This window comes from Anomaloglossus baeobatrachus, chromosome 1 (assembly GCF_048569485.1).
Source record: "Anomaloglossus baeobatrachus isolate aAnoBae1 chromosome 1, aAnoBae1.hap1, whole genome shotgun sequence".
Classification (NCBI taxonomy): Eukaryota; Metazoa; Chordata; class Amphibia; order Anura; family Aromobatidae; genus Anomaloglossus; species Anomaloglossus baeobatrachus.
In genome coordinates this window covers 155,600,742-155,614,047 of record NC_134353.1, presented here as the reverse complement: position 1 = coordinate 155,614,047, position 13,306 = coordinate 155,600,742, and the positions used below count along the sequence as shown (strand labels likewise).

Here is a 13,306-nt window from a genome sequence, read left to right as displayed (position 1 = left end):
GAGGAGAACTAGGATTTAGATTGTGTTTTCATGGAATCGGCACTGGTACTCCAGGTCCCAGGGGGTAGGTCCTGCATCCCCAAGAGGATGTAGTTCCCTGTAGTGCCCTGAGGGTCTCAGGGGCGCTACAGACAGACTCTCTCACCTCAGCTGTAGATCTCTACAGTTCATCCAGAGTGATCATATGCCTCTTGGCTGCATCTCTGATCAGTCTTCTCCTTGTTTGACATGACATTTTGGAGGGACGGCCGGGTCTTGGTAGATTTGCAGTGGTATGATACTCCTTTCATTTCAATATGATCGCTTGCACAGTGCTTCTTGGGATGTTTAAAGTTTTGGAAATCTTTCTGCAACCAAATCCGACTTTAAACTTCTCCACAACAGTATCACAAACCTGTTGTGTTCCTTGGTCTTCATGATGCTCTCTGTGCTTTAAACAAAACACTGAGACTATCACAGAGCAGGTGCATTTATACAGAGACTTGATTACACTGAGGGGGATTATATGTATCATCATCAGCCATTTAGGACAATATTGGATCATTCAGAGATCCTCAATTAACTTCTGCAGTGAGTTTGCTGCACTGAAAGTAAAGGGGACGAATAATATTGCATGCCCCAATTTTCAGTTTTTTATTTTTTACAAAAATTTAAAATAAGCAATAAATATCGTTAACCTTCACAATTGTTTCCCACTTTTTGTTGATTCTTCATCATAAAATTTTATTTTTTTATCTTTATGTTTGAAGCCTGAAATGTGGGAGAAGGTTGAAAAATTCAAGGGGGCCGAATACTTTCACAAGGCACTGTAATATGGTAGTACATGGCCTTCCTATTTAAATTCCTGGCAACCAATGAAATCTTCTCCACCAATAAATACAATTCTAATAGCAAACATGCCATAAAACATTATAAAAATATTACTATTATACCATTCATATACATGTTCAAGTCCAAGTGTGGAGTAAATACTCTATAAACAATACAGAAAAAGATAAGTATAAATCGATGAGCCAACTGCAACATGTGGGCAGCATTTGTAAACAAAGTTACTGGTTATGCTCAGGAAACGTAACCCTGATTGGTTTGGATTACAGTGCTCGCTACTATAGCTTACTGTAAAGGATGCCATTGGTCAGCATCAACTGGCTCCTGCATGATTTGCTATTATAATATTATAGGCCACACGATTGCTGGTTTCTGGCTTTAGCAGATGGCTATATAATATTACCAAACACCCATAATACATATGCATCCAATAGGAACAATCTCACCGGTATAATCTCCTGGTCCGGTAAGATGTTCACGGAAGGAATGCTGGATCTCCAAGGGGGAGCTATCATATATAGCTGCACCGTACCCCTTAATTGCTGACTCACAGATGGCGTCCTCAGGAGTCTTCCTACGCGTTTCGTTTTAAACCCATCAGGGGAGCTTCATTTAGAACAGAACCTCTCTTAGGAGGTGATCCCATCTTTGCTCAAATAGAGGCATTTATCTATTCAGGTAACAACCAAGTCCCCAGCGGTGGGGTGTTCATATCACTTTTGGACTTGTTACTTTCTGTTATCATTGTTAGTGTATTGTGATAACGTAATTTTGCTCACTATTTTGCCTCATTGATATCAGTATTTTGACCCTTTTGGTTTTCTGGAGGGTTTTATATGTTTTGTTTGTTTCATATCCCCGGTTTTAATTGATTTCTTAAAAGGTATATTTTAATATTTACCCAGCTATTATTTGTTCATGAACCAGTGATCCGTTATCCACAAAGGCATGCTGACTGGGTGTCCTAGATCAATCACCCTGTTTTAAACCCTAATTTAGGCCGTCTCCTGCCTGACAGTTAAGGGTATGACCATAATGTAAAATGGTGCCCCCGCTCCACATCGCCTGACCCTAGTCAGCGCTATCCTTTCCCTATAGGCACAACAATTGTTGATGCAATCTATGTACGGTATCCAAAATTGGGACTGACTATAAAATTAGAGTCTGCTGTGACTATGTAATTAACAACCGTCATTCTCTGAAATGTAATTTGTTGCCCAATAGATGCAGTGGCAAACAGAGTCATGTATAATATTTTCTTGATAACTTCCTATTAAATGAAGGTAGGTTTATCACAAACAGAGCAATTTGGCACTGCATCCTAAAAAGTACAACTGGCCCACATGATTTATTACTGACTGTTTCTAATAACAATACACAAACAGGCTTTACAAAAATTAGCAATAAACATAAAATTATTGCACAAGGCCCAATATTAAATATTACAAAGTACTTCCCTGTAGAAGGTGCATGATTGTCTCGACGCATTTCTCCACCCCAGATACGGTTCATCAGGAGGCAAGAGGGTGAGGAGAAGATGTATCTCAAGGCTCCCACGTGCGTTGCATAGAAACCTGGATTTAAATACAATATAGCACGCCCACTGGGCTGAAATCAATTACCTAAATAATGGAGTAAATTGTTCCCTGCATGTAACTGCGCATGCCCTGGACTAGAAGTACGCACCGATCCAAAAATATCACCTTTGAGGTCATCCCACTCCAGGGACACGGGTAAGTGCGCAGACGCAGCACCATTTGTGTGTGTTTGCACAGCCTACACTGTCAAGGAATTGGTATTGCGCACGCTCACAGGGATACCAAACACAGATGCGCAGCCAACACTGACAAATAAGAAAATCCTTGGCATGACTACACAGGCAAACGGAAGAACAGTGCCGCGTCGCCCATGGCCTGGATGCCAGTGGGTAGGCGCAGCAGCACCTAGCGCCCGAGCCACATCAACCCCTGGATTCGTTCTGAAAGACGGATGTCTTATTTTCGGGGAAACAGGGTAATTGTTTTTAAGGTAGTTTGTAATTGTAGTATTTGATTAAGTAGTGGACAACCCCTTTAACCCCTTCACGACCATGGACGGATCTATCCGTCATGGAGCGTGTCCCGTTAAGCCCCGCCCCCTTCCGCGGGCAGGCGGCGATCCGTGCACATATCAGCTGTTTTCAACAGCTGACATGTGTGCCTGCATGTTACGAGTGGAATCGCATTCCACCCGTAACATTAACCCCTTACATCTCGCTGCCAAAGTCTTGCAGCGAGATGTATATACACGCGGTGAAGATTTTCACTTACCGCCGCCCCCACCGGAAGTCACGTGAGTGATCACGTGACTTTCGGTGGTGCCATGGTAGCACAGGGTCATGTGATGATGACTGCAGCTATGACGTTTCACTTTCGTTTTCACCCGGCCCCGAGCTGAATGAATCAGGAAGTGACCGTATCTGCTGTTTACAGTTGTATAGCTGTGATCAGCAGATAGATCAGAGCGATCGGATTGCTGATCGCTATAGCCCCCTAGGGGAACTAGTAAAATAAAAAAAAAGTAAAAAAAAAAGTTTTAAAAAATAAAAAAAAACCTAAAAGTTCAAATCACCCCCCTTGAAAATTAAAGCGTTAAAAAAAAATATACACATATTTGGTATCGCCGCGTTCAGAAATGCCCGATCTATCAAAATATAAAATCAATTAATCTGATTGGTAAACGGCGTAGTGGCAAAAAAATTCCAAACGCCAAAATTACGTTTTTTGGTTGCCGCAAGTTTTACGCAAAATGCAATAACAGGCGATCAAAACGTAGCATCTGCGCAAAAATGGTACCATTAGAAACGTCAGCTCAAGACGCAAAAAATAAGTCGTCACTGAGCCATAGATCCCAAAAAATAAGAACTCTACGGGTTTCGGAAAATGGCGCAAAACGTACGCCACTTTTATTGGACAAGCTTGTGAATTTTTTTTAACCCCTTAGATACAAGTAAACCTATACATGTTTGATGTCTACAAACTCGCACCGACCTCAGGCATCACACCCACACATCAGTTTTACCATATAGTGAACACCGTGACTAAAACATCCCAAAAACTATTGTGCCATCACACTTTTTTTGCAGTTTTTCCACACTTGGAATTTTTTTGCTGTTTTCCAGTACACCATATGGTAAAACTTATGGTTTCATTTAAAAGTACAACTTGTCCCGCAAAAAACAAGCCCTCATATGGCAAGATTGACGGAAAAATAAAAAAGTTACGGCTCTCGGAAGAAGGGGAGCAAAAAACAAAAACGCAAAAACGGAAAGTGCCCCAGGGCTGAAATGGTTAATCAAGAGGCCCAGGACCTACTTGATCCAGGATCACATGTAGAAGAGACCGCACAGTAGGGTGATGGGTTCATATATATAGTCAGTGAGGGGGAGAGATGGGAAGGCTGTGGTAACCAGTCCCAGCACTGTCCCTCCTGTCCTCAGTGTGGACTGACTGCATCAAAACCAATAACTTTATATAGTTACATTATAGCCTTAAAAAACAACATGGCTGGTTCCCAGTGAGAGCAGCTCCTGAGCTCCACTCAATAGGTCACAAGGTTTCTTCTGGAGACTAAACTTTTCTCCATAGTGAATGCCCTGCTATCATTTCTGGGTGTTGCATTGTGCTGTAGTATATATATTTTTTGCCATGGTGGCCTGTATGCGCCTGCTTATGGCTGCTGACATAGGAACGCTCTTCACCAGTGGCTTTTTACACTGCTCTGAATATCCGCCTGCAATGAGAAGTTGTTGTGGGTCTTTGCCCATACCTAAGATGGCGGCGCACAATTAGCATCCAGTCACGTGGCGGTAGCGGAAACACCGTGACGTAACACGATGAGGGCGGTGACGTGCAGCTGACGGTGGGGTCGGAGTTTTGCTTGGGGTCGGAGGAGTTCCCATAGCTTTAGAGCCGCACTGCTTCGCTGCCGGTTTCCCTGGATGGGGATGGCGGGCGAAGATGATGTATCCGAGTTCCTCAGACAGAACCGGGAAACGGCTGACTGGGTGGAGACTGTGCGAGGAGAGTGCGAGTCCGACAAGCAGTGGCGGCACCGGAGAGAGTTCATCCTGCGGAACATGAGCGACTTCTGCGAGGACGAGCAGCAGCAGCCGCCGCTTCTGGGCTCCGACCACCGGGGCCTGGACCAGCTGCTCGCCTACTCCATGGTGTGGAGCAACCACGTGTTCACCGGCTGCCGGTAAGAAAGTACTGTGCTCTCAGGTGTGACTGCAAGTACTGTCCCAGTGTATGGTCCCCGCGGCCTGACTGGGCACCCCCCCGGTGTATGGTCCCCGCGGCCTGACTGGGCACCCCCCCAGGTGTATGGTCCCCGCGGCCTGACTGGGCACCCCCCCAGGTGTATGGTCCCCGCGGCCTGACTGGGCACCCCCCCAGGTGTATGGTCCCCGCGGCCTGACTGGGCACCCCCCCGGTGTATGGTCCCCGCGGCCTGACTGGGCACCCCCCCGGTGTATGGTCCCCGCGGCCTGACTGGGCACCCCCCCGGTGTATGGTCCCCGCGGCCTGACTGGGCACCCCCCCGGTGTATGGTCCCCGCGGCCTGACTGGGCACCCCCCCGGTGTATGGTCCCCGCGGCCTGACTGGGCACCCCCCCGGTGTATGGTCCCCGCGGCCTGACTGGGCACCCCCCAGGTGTATGGTCCCCGCGGCCTGACTGGGCACCCCCCAGGTGTATGGTCCCCGCGGCCTGACTGGGCACCCCCGGTGTATGGTCCCCGCGGCCTGACTGGGCACCCCCCCAGGTGTATGGTCCCCGCGGCCTGACTGGGCACCCCCCGGTGTATGGTCCCCGCGGCCTGACTGGGCACCCCCCGGTGTATGGTCCCCGCGGCCTGACTGGGCACCCCCCGGTGTATGGTCCCCGCGGCCTGACTGGGCACCCCCCGGTGTATGGTCCCCGGTGCAGGACATTCAGGGCATATTCTCTTCTGATACTTGCAGTTTCCTTTCTACGTGATTTCATTCTCGGTCATGTGCTTTCTCTTCCTGACCACTACATATCCTGGCACCACAGTCACTTTGGGCCAATTCTTCAGAAATTTACACCAAACTTTGAGGGTTTTATTCATTTATTGATGATCCCCGACACTCTTATGGCTGAGTACTGAAAATAAAAATATGTAAAGTGTGTAGTAATGTGCCCTCTCCCTGCCCCTGTCCCTGCACCCTCTGATGTCTGTGACTGGTCAAGCCCCAGCCTCAGACCTTTATTGTTTTACATTTCACTAGTACTGGGGGCAGTGCTCAAAACCCCACAGATGATCTGTCCTTCACATGTCCATCTGTAAAGAATGTGCAGAGAACTCGTCCTTCAGACCTGGAGTGTGAATGAGCCCTTACTGTGCAGAGGACATCCTGACTATGCTATTAGCGGTCTATACATATTAGATGCGTCTATCATGGAAAGTGTGTTTGGCACAGCAAGCCAAATGATGATGTACTTGGTCATGGATGCTCAGCCTCTTGGTGTACATGTAATACATATGGTCGGCGTTGTATCACTGATCCGGGTTATATGCTCTCCTGTGCTTGGCTATAAAAATATAAAAACCTACCTGTGTGAATTCATTCTCTATGCCATCAGGGTGCCAGTGTTAATAATAGAAACAGCTAGTACCCACCCTCCCCATTTCCAGTGTGGTCTACACCAATGTTTTGGCGATTGTTTACCAGATGCAGCAGGGACATCAAGTCGGCAGCGCTGCAGACAATCTCTGGGCTCATCTGCTCTACCGATGTACATGGCATGAGCTGCTGAGCCCAGTGTTTTGGCTGCGTTGCTGTTGATATGTTGTCACCACTACTTGTACTAAATAGTCACTGGAGAAGCCATGTTGGACCCAGTCAGGGTGAATTTCTGCTAAATCTGTTATATTTAACACGGGCATGGTGAAGGCGTGCAGAATTCTGAAAGTCGAAACTGTCTTCTATACACATTCATGTACCTTTTTCTGGCCTTTAAAGGGGTACTCCTGGTAGAGAAAAAAAAGTTGTACTGTCCCTGCCCCCATACACTATGAAGCTGAGCTGCCAGCTGCAGTCCTAGTAAATTTAGATCACTTGGAAATCAGTAACTTCATAAAATATGTTCCCGCCACCACCTGTTCTAAGACTGGATAGAAGTAAGTATCAGTGGGTGTGAACGAAAGGGCATGGAGTCGGCGGTCAGATCCCCGCCACACCCCCTGTTCTAAGACCGGATAGAAGCAAGTATTGGGAGATGGTGCAGGTGTGACAGGTAAGAAGAGCATGGAGCTGACGGCCACACCCCATTCTTATGCCGGCGTCACACTGTATGATATATCAGGCAATATGTCGTCGGGGTCACGTCGTTAGTGACGCACATCCGGCATCGTTACACATCAGTGTGACACCACTGAACGATTAACGAGCAAAAATACTCACCTTTTCGTTGCTCGTTGACACGTCGTTCATTTTCAAAATGTCGGTCCTCCTTCTGTCCTCCGGTTGTTCGTCGTTCCCGTGGCAGCCCACATCGCTCCGTGTGACACCCCGGGAACGACGAACACAGCTTACCTGCGTCCCGCTGGCAATGCGGAAGGAAGGAGGTGGGCGGGATGTTACGTCCCGCTCATCTCCGCCCCTCCGCTTCTATTGGCCGGCCGCTGTGTGACTTCGCTGTAACGCCAAACGTCCCTCCCTTTTCAGGAAGTGGATGTTCGCCGCCCACAGCGACCGGGAGGTAAGTGCGTGTGAGAGGGGGTTAACGACTTTGTGCGCCACGGGCAACTAATTGCCTGTGACGCACAAACGACGGGGGCGGGTACAATCGCTCGTGCGATCACACGATAGATCGTACCGTGTGACGCCAGCCTTAGTCTGGATCGAAGCAAGAGTCGGGGTGCGTGACACTATAACTAAGGGCTTATAGCCAGAAACCCTCTAGAGGAATGTCATGATTTTAACTTGATAATTATCTGAAATTTTATCGGACATATCAATAAAATGTGAATCCAGCTTGAGAGGACTTGCCTGATGTCAGATATGCAAATTCTTGGAAAGACCGCACTTGTAACATATATGCATATAAATCATTGTTGTACTTTTAGTCACTATCACAGACTTTTATCACTATTCTATTTAACTTTTTTTTTTTTTTGTGTTCTAGTTATCCTCAACTAGTCATGGATAGAGTCCTTAACATGGCAGAAAATATAAAGGTGCCTGATGCCCCAGTCCATACAACCCGCGATGAACTGGTTTCCAAGGTGAAGAAAAGAGGGATTGCAAGTAGCAATGGTTAGCAGAACATAGACGTAACATTAGGACTGTAATCGCTTCAATGTTTGGTAAATGCGACGATGTTCACTAAAACCACAGGAAACACAAGAAACCATCACTGGCACAACGGCTGGTACCAGCTGTTTACACTGCGTTGTGTATTTCCTGAGGCAGGAGTCCAAGGTTGACCCGTAGTTTTTTAGTTTGGTTTTGCAGTACTGCGGATCAGCCTGAAGAATGCTTCATTATCATTCAACGCAGCACAGACTCCATCCAGAACTGCAGACAATCTGCAGCAGAATACAGGAGTGAAGGGTATTTGGTCCATTTATATCTGCGTGCCACTGGAATTTTCTCTATGGAAATACATAGGTGGTATAGATTTTTAAAATGGTAGCGTGTCAATTTGTGCTGCAGTTTGCTTTTACTGAAAATCTGAAAATTGAGGAAAAAATCCAAATTCTGGCCTCCAGCAATGACGTAGTATCTGCATGTGACTACTTCACTGGTCTCGTGTGTGGAGCCGTCATTGTTGGAGGCCAAACGAGCATCGCCATGAGGGAGGTAGACCACATGAAAATCCAATTTTATTAAGGAATTTTTGTTTATTTCCTCTCCAAATCTGCAAGAAAATCTGCACCATTATCCTCGCAGTTTACAATGTGTCTTTTTCTAGATCGAATGTGGACATTTTCTGCAGCCAATTGGCTTATGTGCAAAGACCTGAAAGCTGCCCATACATAAATATTAGCAGCATCCAGAAAAGAACAGGCATGGTGGACTTCAATATGGCTGCTCGACAAGCTGCTGCAGAACATCTTTCACTTCCATAGTGAATTAACATACACTATTGTTCTGCCACTAGCCTATACGTGGCGTTTTTCAGCTGTCATTTTATATCTATTTAAAGGGAACCTGTCACCAGGCTTTTCCCTTATAAGCTGCGGCCACCACTAGTGAACCCTTATATACAGCATTTTAGAATATTGTATATAAAAGCCCTGGCCGCTCTGTGAAACGTAAAACACCTTTATTATTCTCACCTAGGGGGCGGTCCGGTCCGATGGGTGTCGCTGCTCTCGGTCCAGCACCTTCTCCATCTTGTGCGATCGCATGCTCCTTCCCAGCCCCGTGTGCATGAAGCATCCTACGTCATCCACACAGAGGTCTCCATTGCACTTCTTTGTCCGGCTGAGGGCAGATTAAAGTATGGTAGCGCGCATGTGCAAGCGGTCTTTGACGTTTCCTCACACATGCGCATTACAGTACTTTGATTTGCCATCAGCGTGAGAGGAGTGCAATGGCGGCTTCTGTTTGGATGACACAGGACGCGTCATGCACATGGGGCTGGGAAGGAGGACGGCGACTGCACAAGTTGGAGGAAGCACCTGACCGAAAGCAGCGACATCCATCGGACTGGAAAAAAAAAACCTGTGACACAAAATGTGGATTTGTCTGAGGTCTTATTCGAGTCAGTAATTTGCATCAATATCTGTAAGCCAAAATCATTGGTGGGTCTACAGAGAAAAGCTTTAATTGGAAGATTCACCCCTCTTCTGTGCAAATTCCAAAATTACAGATGTCAATAAGGCCTGTAGAGTGCAGGGATTACAGGGATTATGGACTATCGTACTGTCATATTCTGTTGTATTATGCAGGAACCGGGAGGAAACGTGGATTAAAACCGCCTCTAGATGAAAAGAAGATCCAAATCCCCGGATAGTAGATGAAGGTGCTTTATTTAAAGCGTTTCGAAGTGTAACCTCCCTTCTTCATCGGAATTCATTGCATTTCCTGATAGAGAGGTTACACTTTGAAACGCGTTGAATAAAGCACCTCTATCTACTATCCGGTGATCTGGATCTCCTCATCTACAGCAATTCCAGTTTTAGTCCGCGTTTTCTCCTGGTTCCTGCATACTGCTCCAGCCTCCGGGCTTATGGACCTTGTGGCAGCTGTTATTTACCTTCACTACTGTTTGTGCATGACACAACCACACAAGCTGAGCACCTGCTAACAGAACATTCCCCTTAATATTGGGATAAGACCCTATTGCACTTGTTTGTCCACAGCAGATTAGTATTCTGTTGTATGTTACTCACCAGTTTTCTCCAAGTCCAGTTTACAAACAAAAGTGTAATATGTATTTTCATTTTTTTTTTCCTTCATGCAGAAGGGGTAGAAGATGAGCCCTCAAAGAAGCAAAAATCTACTGATGCGACCTTGAGTAATTCAGATGCGGACTACCAGGAGAGTTCACATGGTGAATCTGAGGCTGCCCCTCGCGATGAAGCACAAATGACAGACGGAGGCAATCATCAATCTGGTGCTCAGGAATGGAAGAGTAACAGTTGCCCTCGCTCTGGCACAAAAGCCCAGGTACACGCTAATACAGGGAAAAGTGCTCGCAGACTCACCTCTGAGGACGCCAAGAGCCGCCAGGCCTTCTTTAATAGACTATACAAAAGAGTAGCCTGGAAGCTGGTATCTTCGGGAGGATTCAGCCCCAACCTCAACCATACAGAAGTGCTGAGCTCTTCTGTTGAGTCTTTAAACTCTACACTGGACATTGCTTTTGTGCCTCTGAAGGATTTGGCCGATTTGCCACAAAACAAGACCACTCAGGAAAACATAGTTTGTGAACTGAGATGCCAGGCTGTGTACTTAGGCATGGGCTGTGGCAAAACAAAAGAAAATGCCAAAGCTGTGGCTTCCAGGGAAGCAATCAAAGTTTTCCTGAAGAAGAAGGTAGTAGTTAAAATATGCAAGAGGAAGTACTGTGGTCAAGATGTTGAAGACTTGGCACTACTGGATGAGGAATTGCGCTTCCCAAATTTGCCCCCTGCAGTAAATAATCCACAAGATCTCATATAACAAATCTTTATGTAAAGGTTGTCCCACGAAAATCATTTATCACTATCCAAAGGATTGAACAACCAAACCTTTTGTAATCCCAAATATTAAATGTAAATGGGTCACCAAACAATGAATAAGACAAAAACAGAAAAAAATGGGACAAATACAAAATGATTAGAAAAAAGTTTCTACAAATAGAATTTTTTACATGTCAATCAAAAGCAATTAATTCTAGTAATACAATCATAAGAAAATGGAGCGTGAGCACAAGTAGATAGTGGTAAGTATTGATCACATAGTAAAGGTACATGAATAAATTTTCAGTAATAAAAAAAGATATTATCCACAATACACATAGTAATAAATAAGTATAACTAGTCATAATACACGAGGCGCTCATCCACCAAACACCCGACGCTCGTTTCATCGTAGCTTCGTCACCTTTACTATGTGATCTATTCTCACCACTGTAGGAAATTTTTTCTGATTATTTTGTATTCATTGCATTTTTTTTTTATTCCTGACACAGGCCACAACTAACTAATAGAACTGGGGTTCTGGTAACTGGAGCACTAGTGCCCATGCGTGACATGGTAATGCATGCGCACTACTGTTCCCATAGAAGTGATTGGGTCCAGGGTCATTAATGAACAATACTTCTCTCGCATAGGATTTGGGGTAACTCTGATCTTGTGATCAGTGGGGTTGGACCCCCAGTAATCATACAATTGTCACCTGTCCTGTGGACACTTTTTCAAAACCAATATGCATAGGAATAGCAGTGCACATTCATAAACATATTATATTTTATCAAAAGAACATGTTTAAAACAAAAAACAAACTAGTTAAACAAATATATATTGTGACTTAGCAGCACCGAAACAAAATAAGGTATTGAATGTTTGTGTCACATAGGACAAAACATGGAAATGTCAGAGAGAAGTTGTAATATTAGGGCCCAATTCAAGGCAATTTTTAGGTATAATTCTGGTGTAAATTGTTTTGAAAATTCGCAAAATTTTTGTGCAACTCTTTTGCGACGTTTGAATTTTTTTCAGGCCAGTTTCTCTCAGCTCCGCCAAAGTGTGCAACGAGAAAGTGTGAAGCCATTGCTGGTCTAATTCGTGGTGTGCTGTGGTTTTCCACACACCAGAAATCTTACTCCAGTCAGTGACTGGAGCAAGATTTATGGTGCAGTGCAAGGGTTTACACACCAGTCGTGAGACGCTCCTGATTCATGAAGGGGCGCGCACGGTCTGGCTCCCAACGCACCCCCTCATCAATACCAGCAAGAAAATCGCATGCCTTGATGAATAGGGGCCGCCTAGGTGTAATAAAAAATTAGTAATTAAGTAATTCACCTACATAAATGATGTGCAAGGTACTTGAGACTGAACAAAGAGAGAGCAATGAGGATCGTGCTCCAATGCTGCAGGTTCCTCCGTGGATACGTGATAGATATTCGTGGGCTCTTCACATTAAATGCAAACTAGATGCCACATACTTTCTGCGTTACATGTTACAAGATATTTTTGTATCTTTTTTTTTTTTTTCTTCTTCCTGTTTTAATAGGTAAAATGTTACCGATCTTAACTGGAGTGTTTTGCTAAAGATCTAAAGTGTTTTTTGTTTGTTTTTTCCTTACCTAGGTTCTGGACTTATGTGGTTTTACATGACACATTAATGTTTTTAAAGTTATTTTACGATGCATCATCACTAATTTTTGCTGCATTTTGTCAATAGCATTTTCTCTACAAAACAATATATAGTGACCTGAACTGATTTTGATGTTTTCATCAGGGCTGTAATTAAGAAGAACTTTATTTTTCATTAACCAGTTATATTCCAGTCTGCTTCAGATTTGACATAATTAAATGTGACTTTAATAGCAGAATTTATTTTTGTGCTTTTATTTCATTTCCAGATTGTCTGTGGTTTATTATGAAATCTTCACAGACGGTTTTTGCAGTCTAGGTAAATTAAAACCAAGTCACCGTTCACACTTGTAGTGTTTGGTCCTGTTGTAACGTCCTCACGTTCTGCTCCGTCTTTCAAGGTGTGTACATAGTGTCTAGCTGCTGTGGTGGTGTCAGTATTTGACACATTGATACAACTTGTCTGTCATGGTCAAATGACTTGTGGATGAGGACAAGCCACAGTGTAAATGGTGACGAGGTGAGGGCCCGTGGTAGTGGTAAAATGGGTGGGAATCACAAAGGTTACGTTTCGGAGCAATGGCTGACAAGTCCTTTATATTAAAGCACCGTTAAGATAAGGGGGACACTCACCATGTCAGCCTCCCTGGAGGTCTGGCGAA

The 13,306-nt window shown here is 45.0% G+C and overlaps 1 protein-coding gene across 2 annotated transcripts; it reads left to right on the top strand.

The window, feature by feature from the left end:
* The first annotated feature begins 4,699 nt into the window (after positions 1 to 4,699).
* CDKN2AIP (CDKN2A interacting protein) lies at positions 4,700 to 12,874 on the top strand. 2 transcript variants are annotated; one of them, XM_075334715.1, is made up of 3 exons: positions 4,700 to 5,067; positions 8,021 to 8,151; positions 10,307 to 12,874. In XM_075334715.1, the coding sequence occupies exons 1-3, from the start codon at positions 4,808 to 4,810 to the stop codon at positions 11,005 to 11,007; spliced, it is 1,092 nt and encodes a 363-aa protein (XP_075190830.1). In that variant the 5' UTR covers positions 4,700 to 4,807; the 3' UTR covers positions 11,008 to 12,874. The 2 variants fall into 2 exon arrangements, with proteins under 2 accessions (XP_075190830.1, XP_075190834.1); XM_075334719.1 differs by having other exon boundaries at positions 8,021 to 8,120; positions 10,307 to 10,400.
* Positions 12,875 to 13,306: the final 432 nt, after the last annotated feature.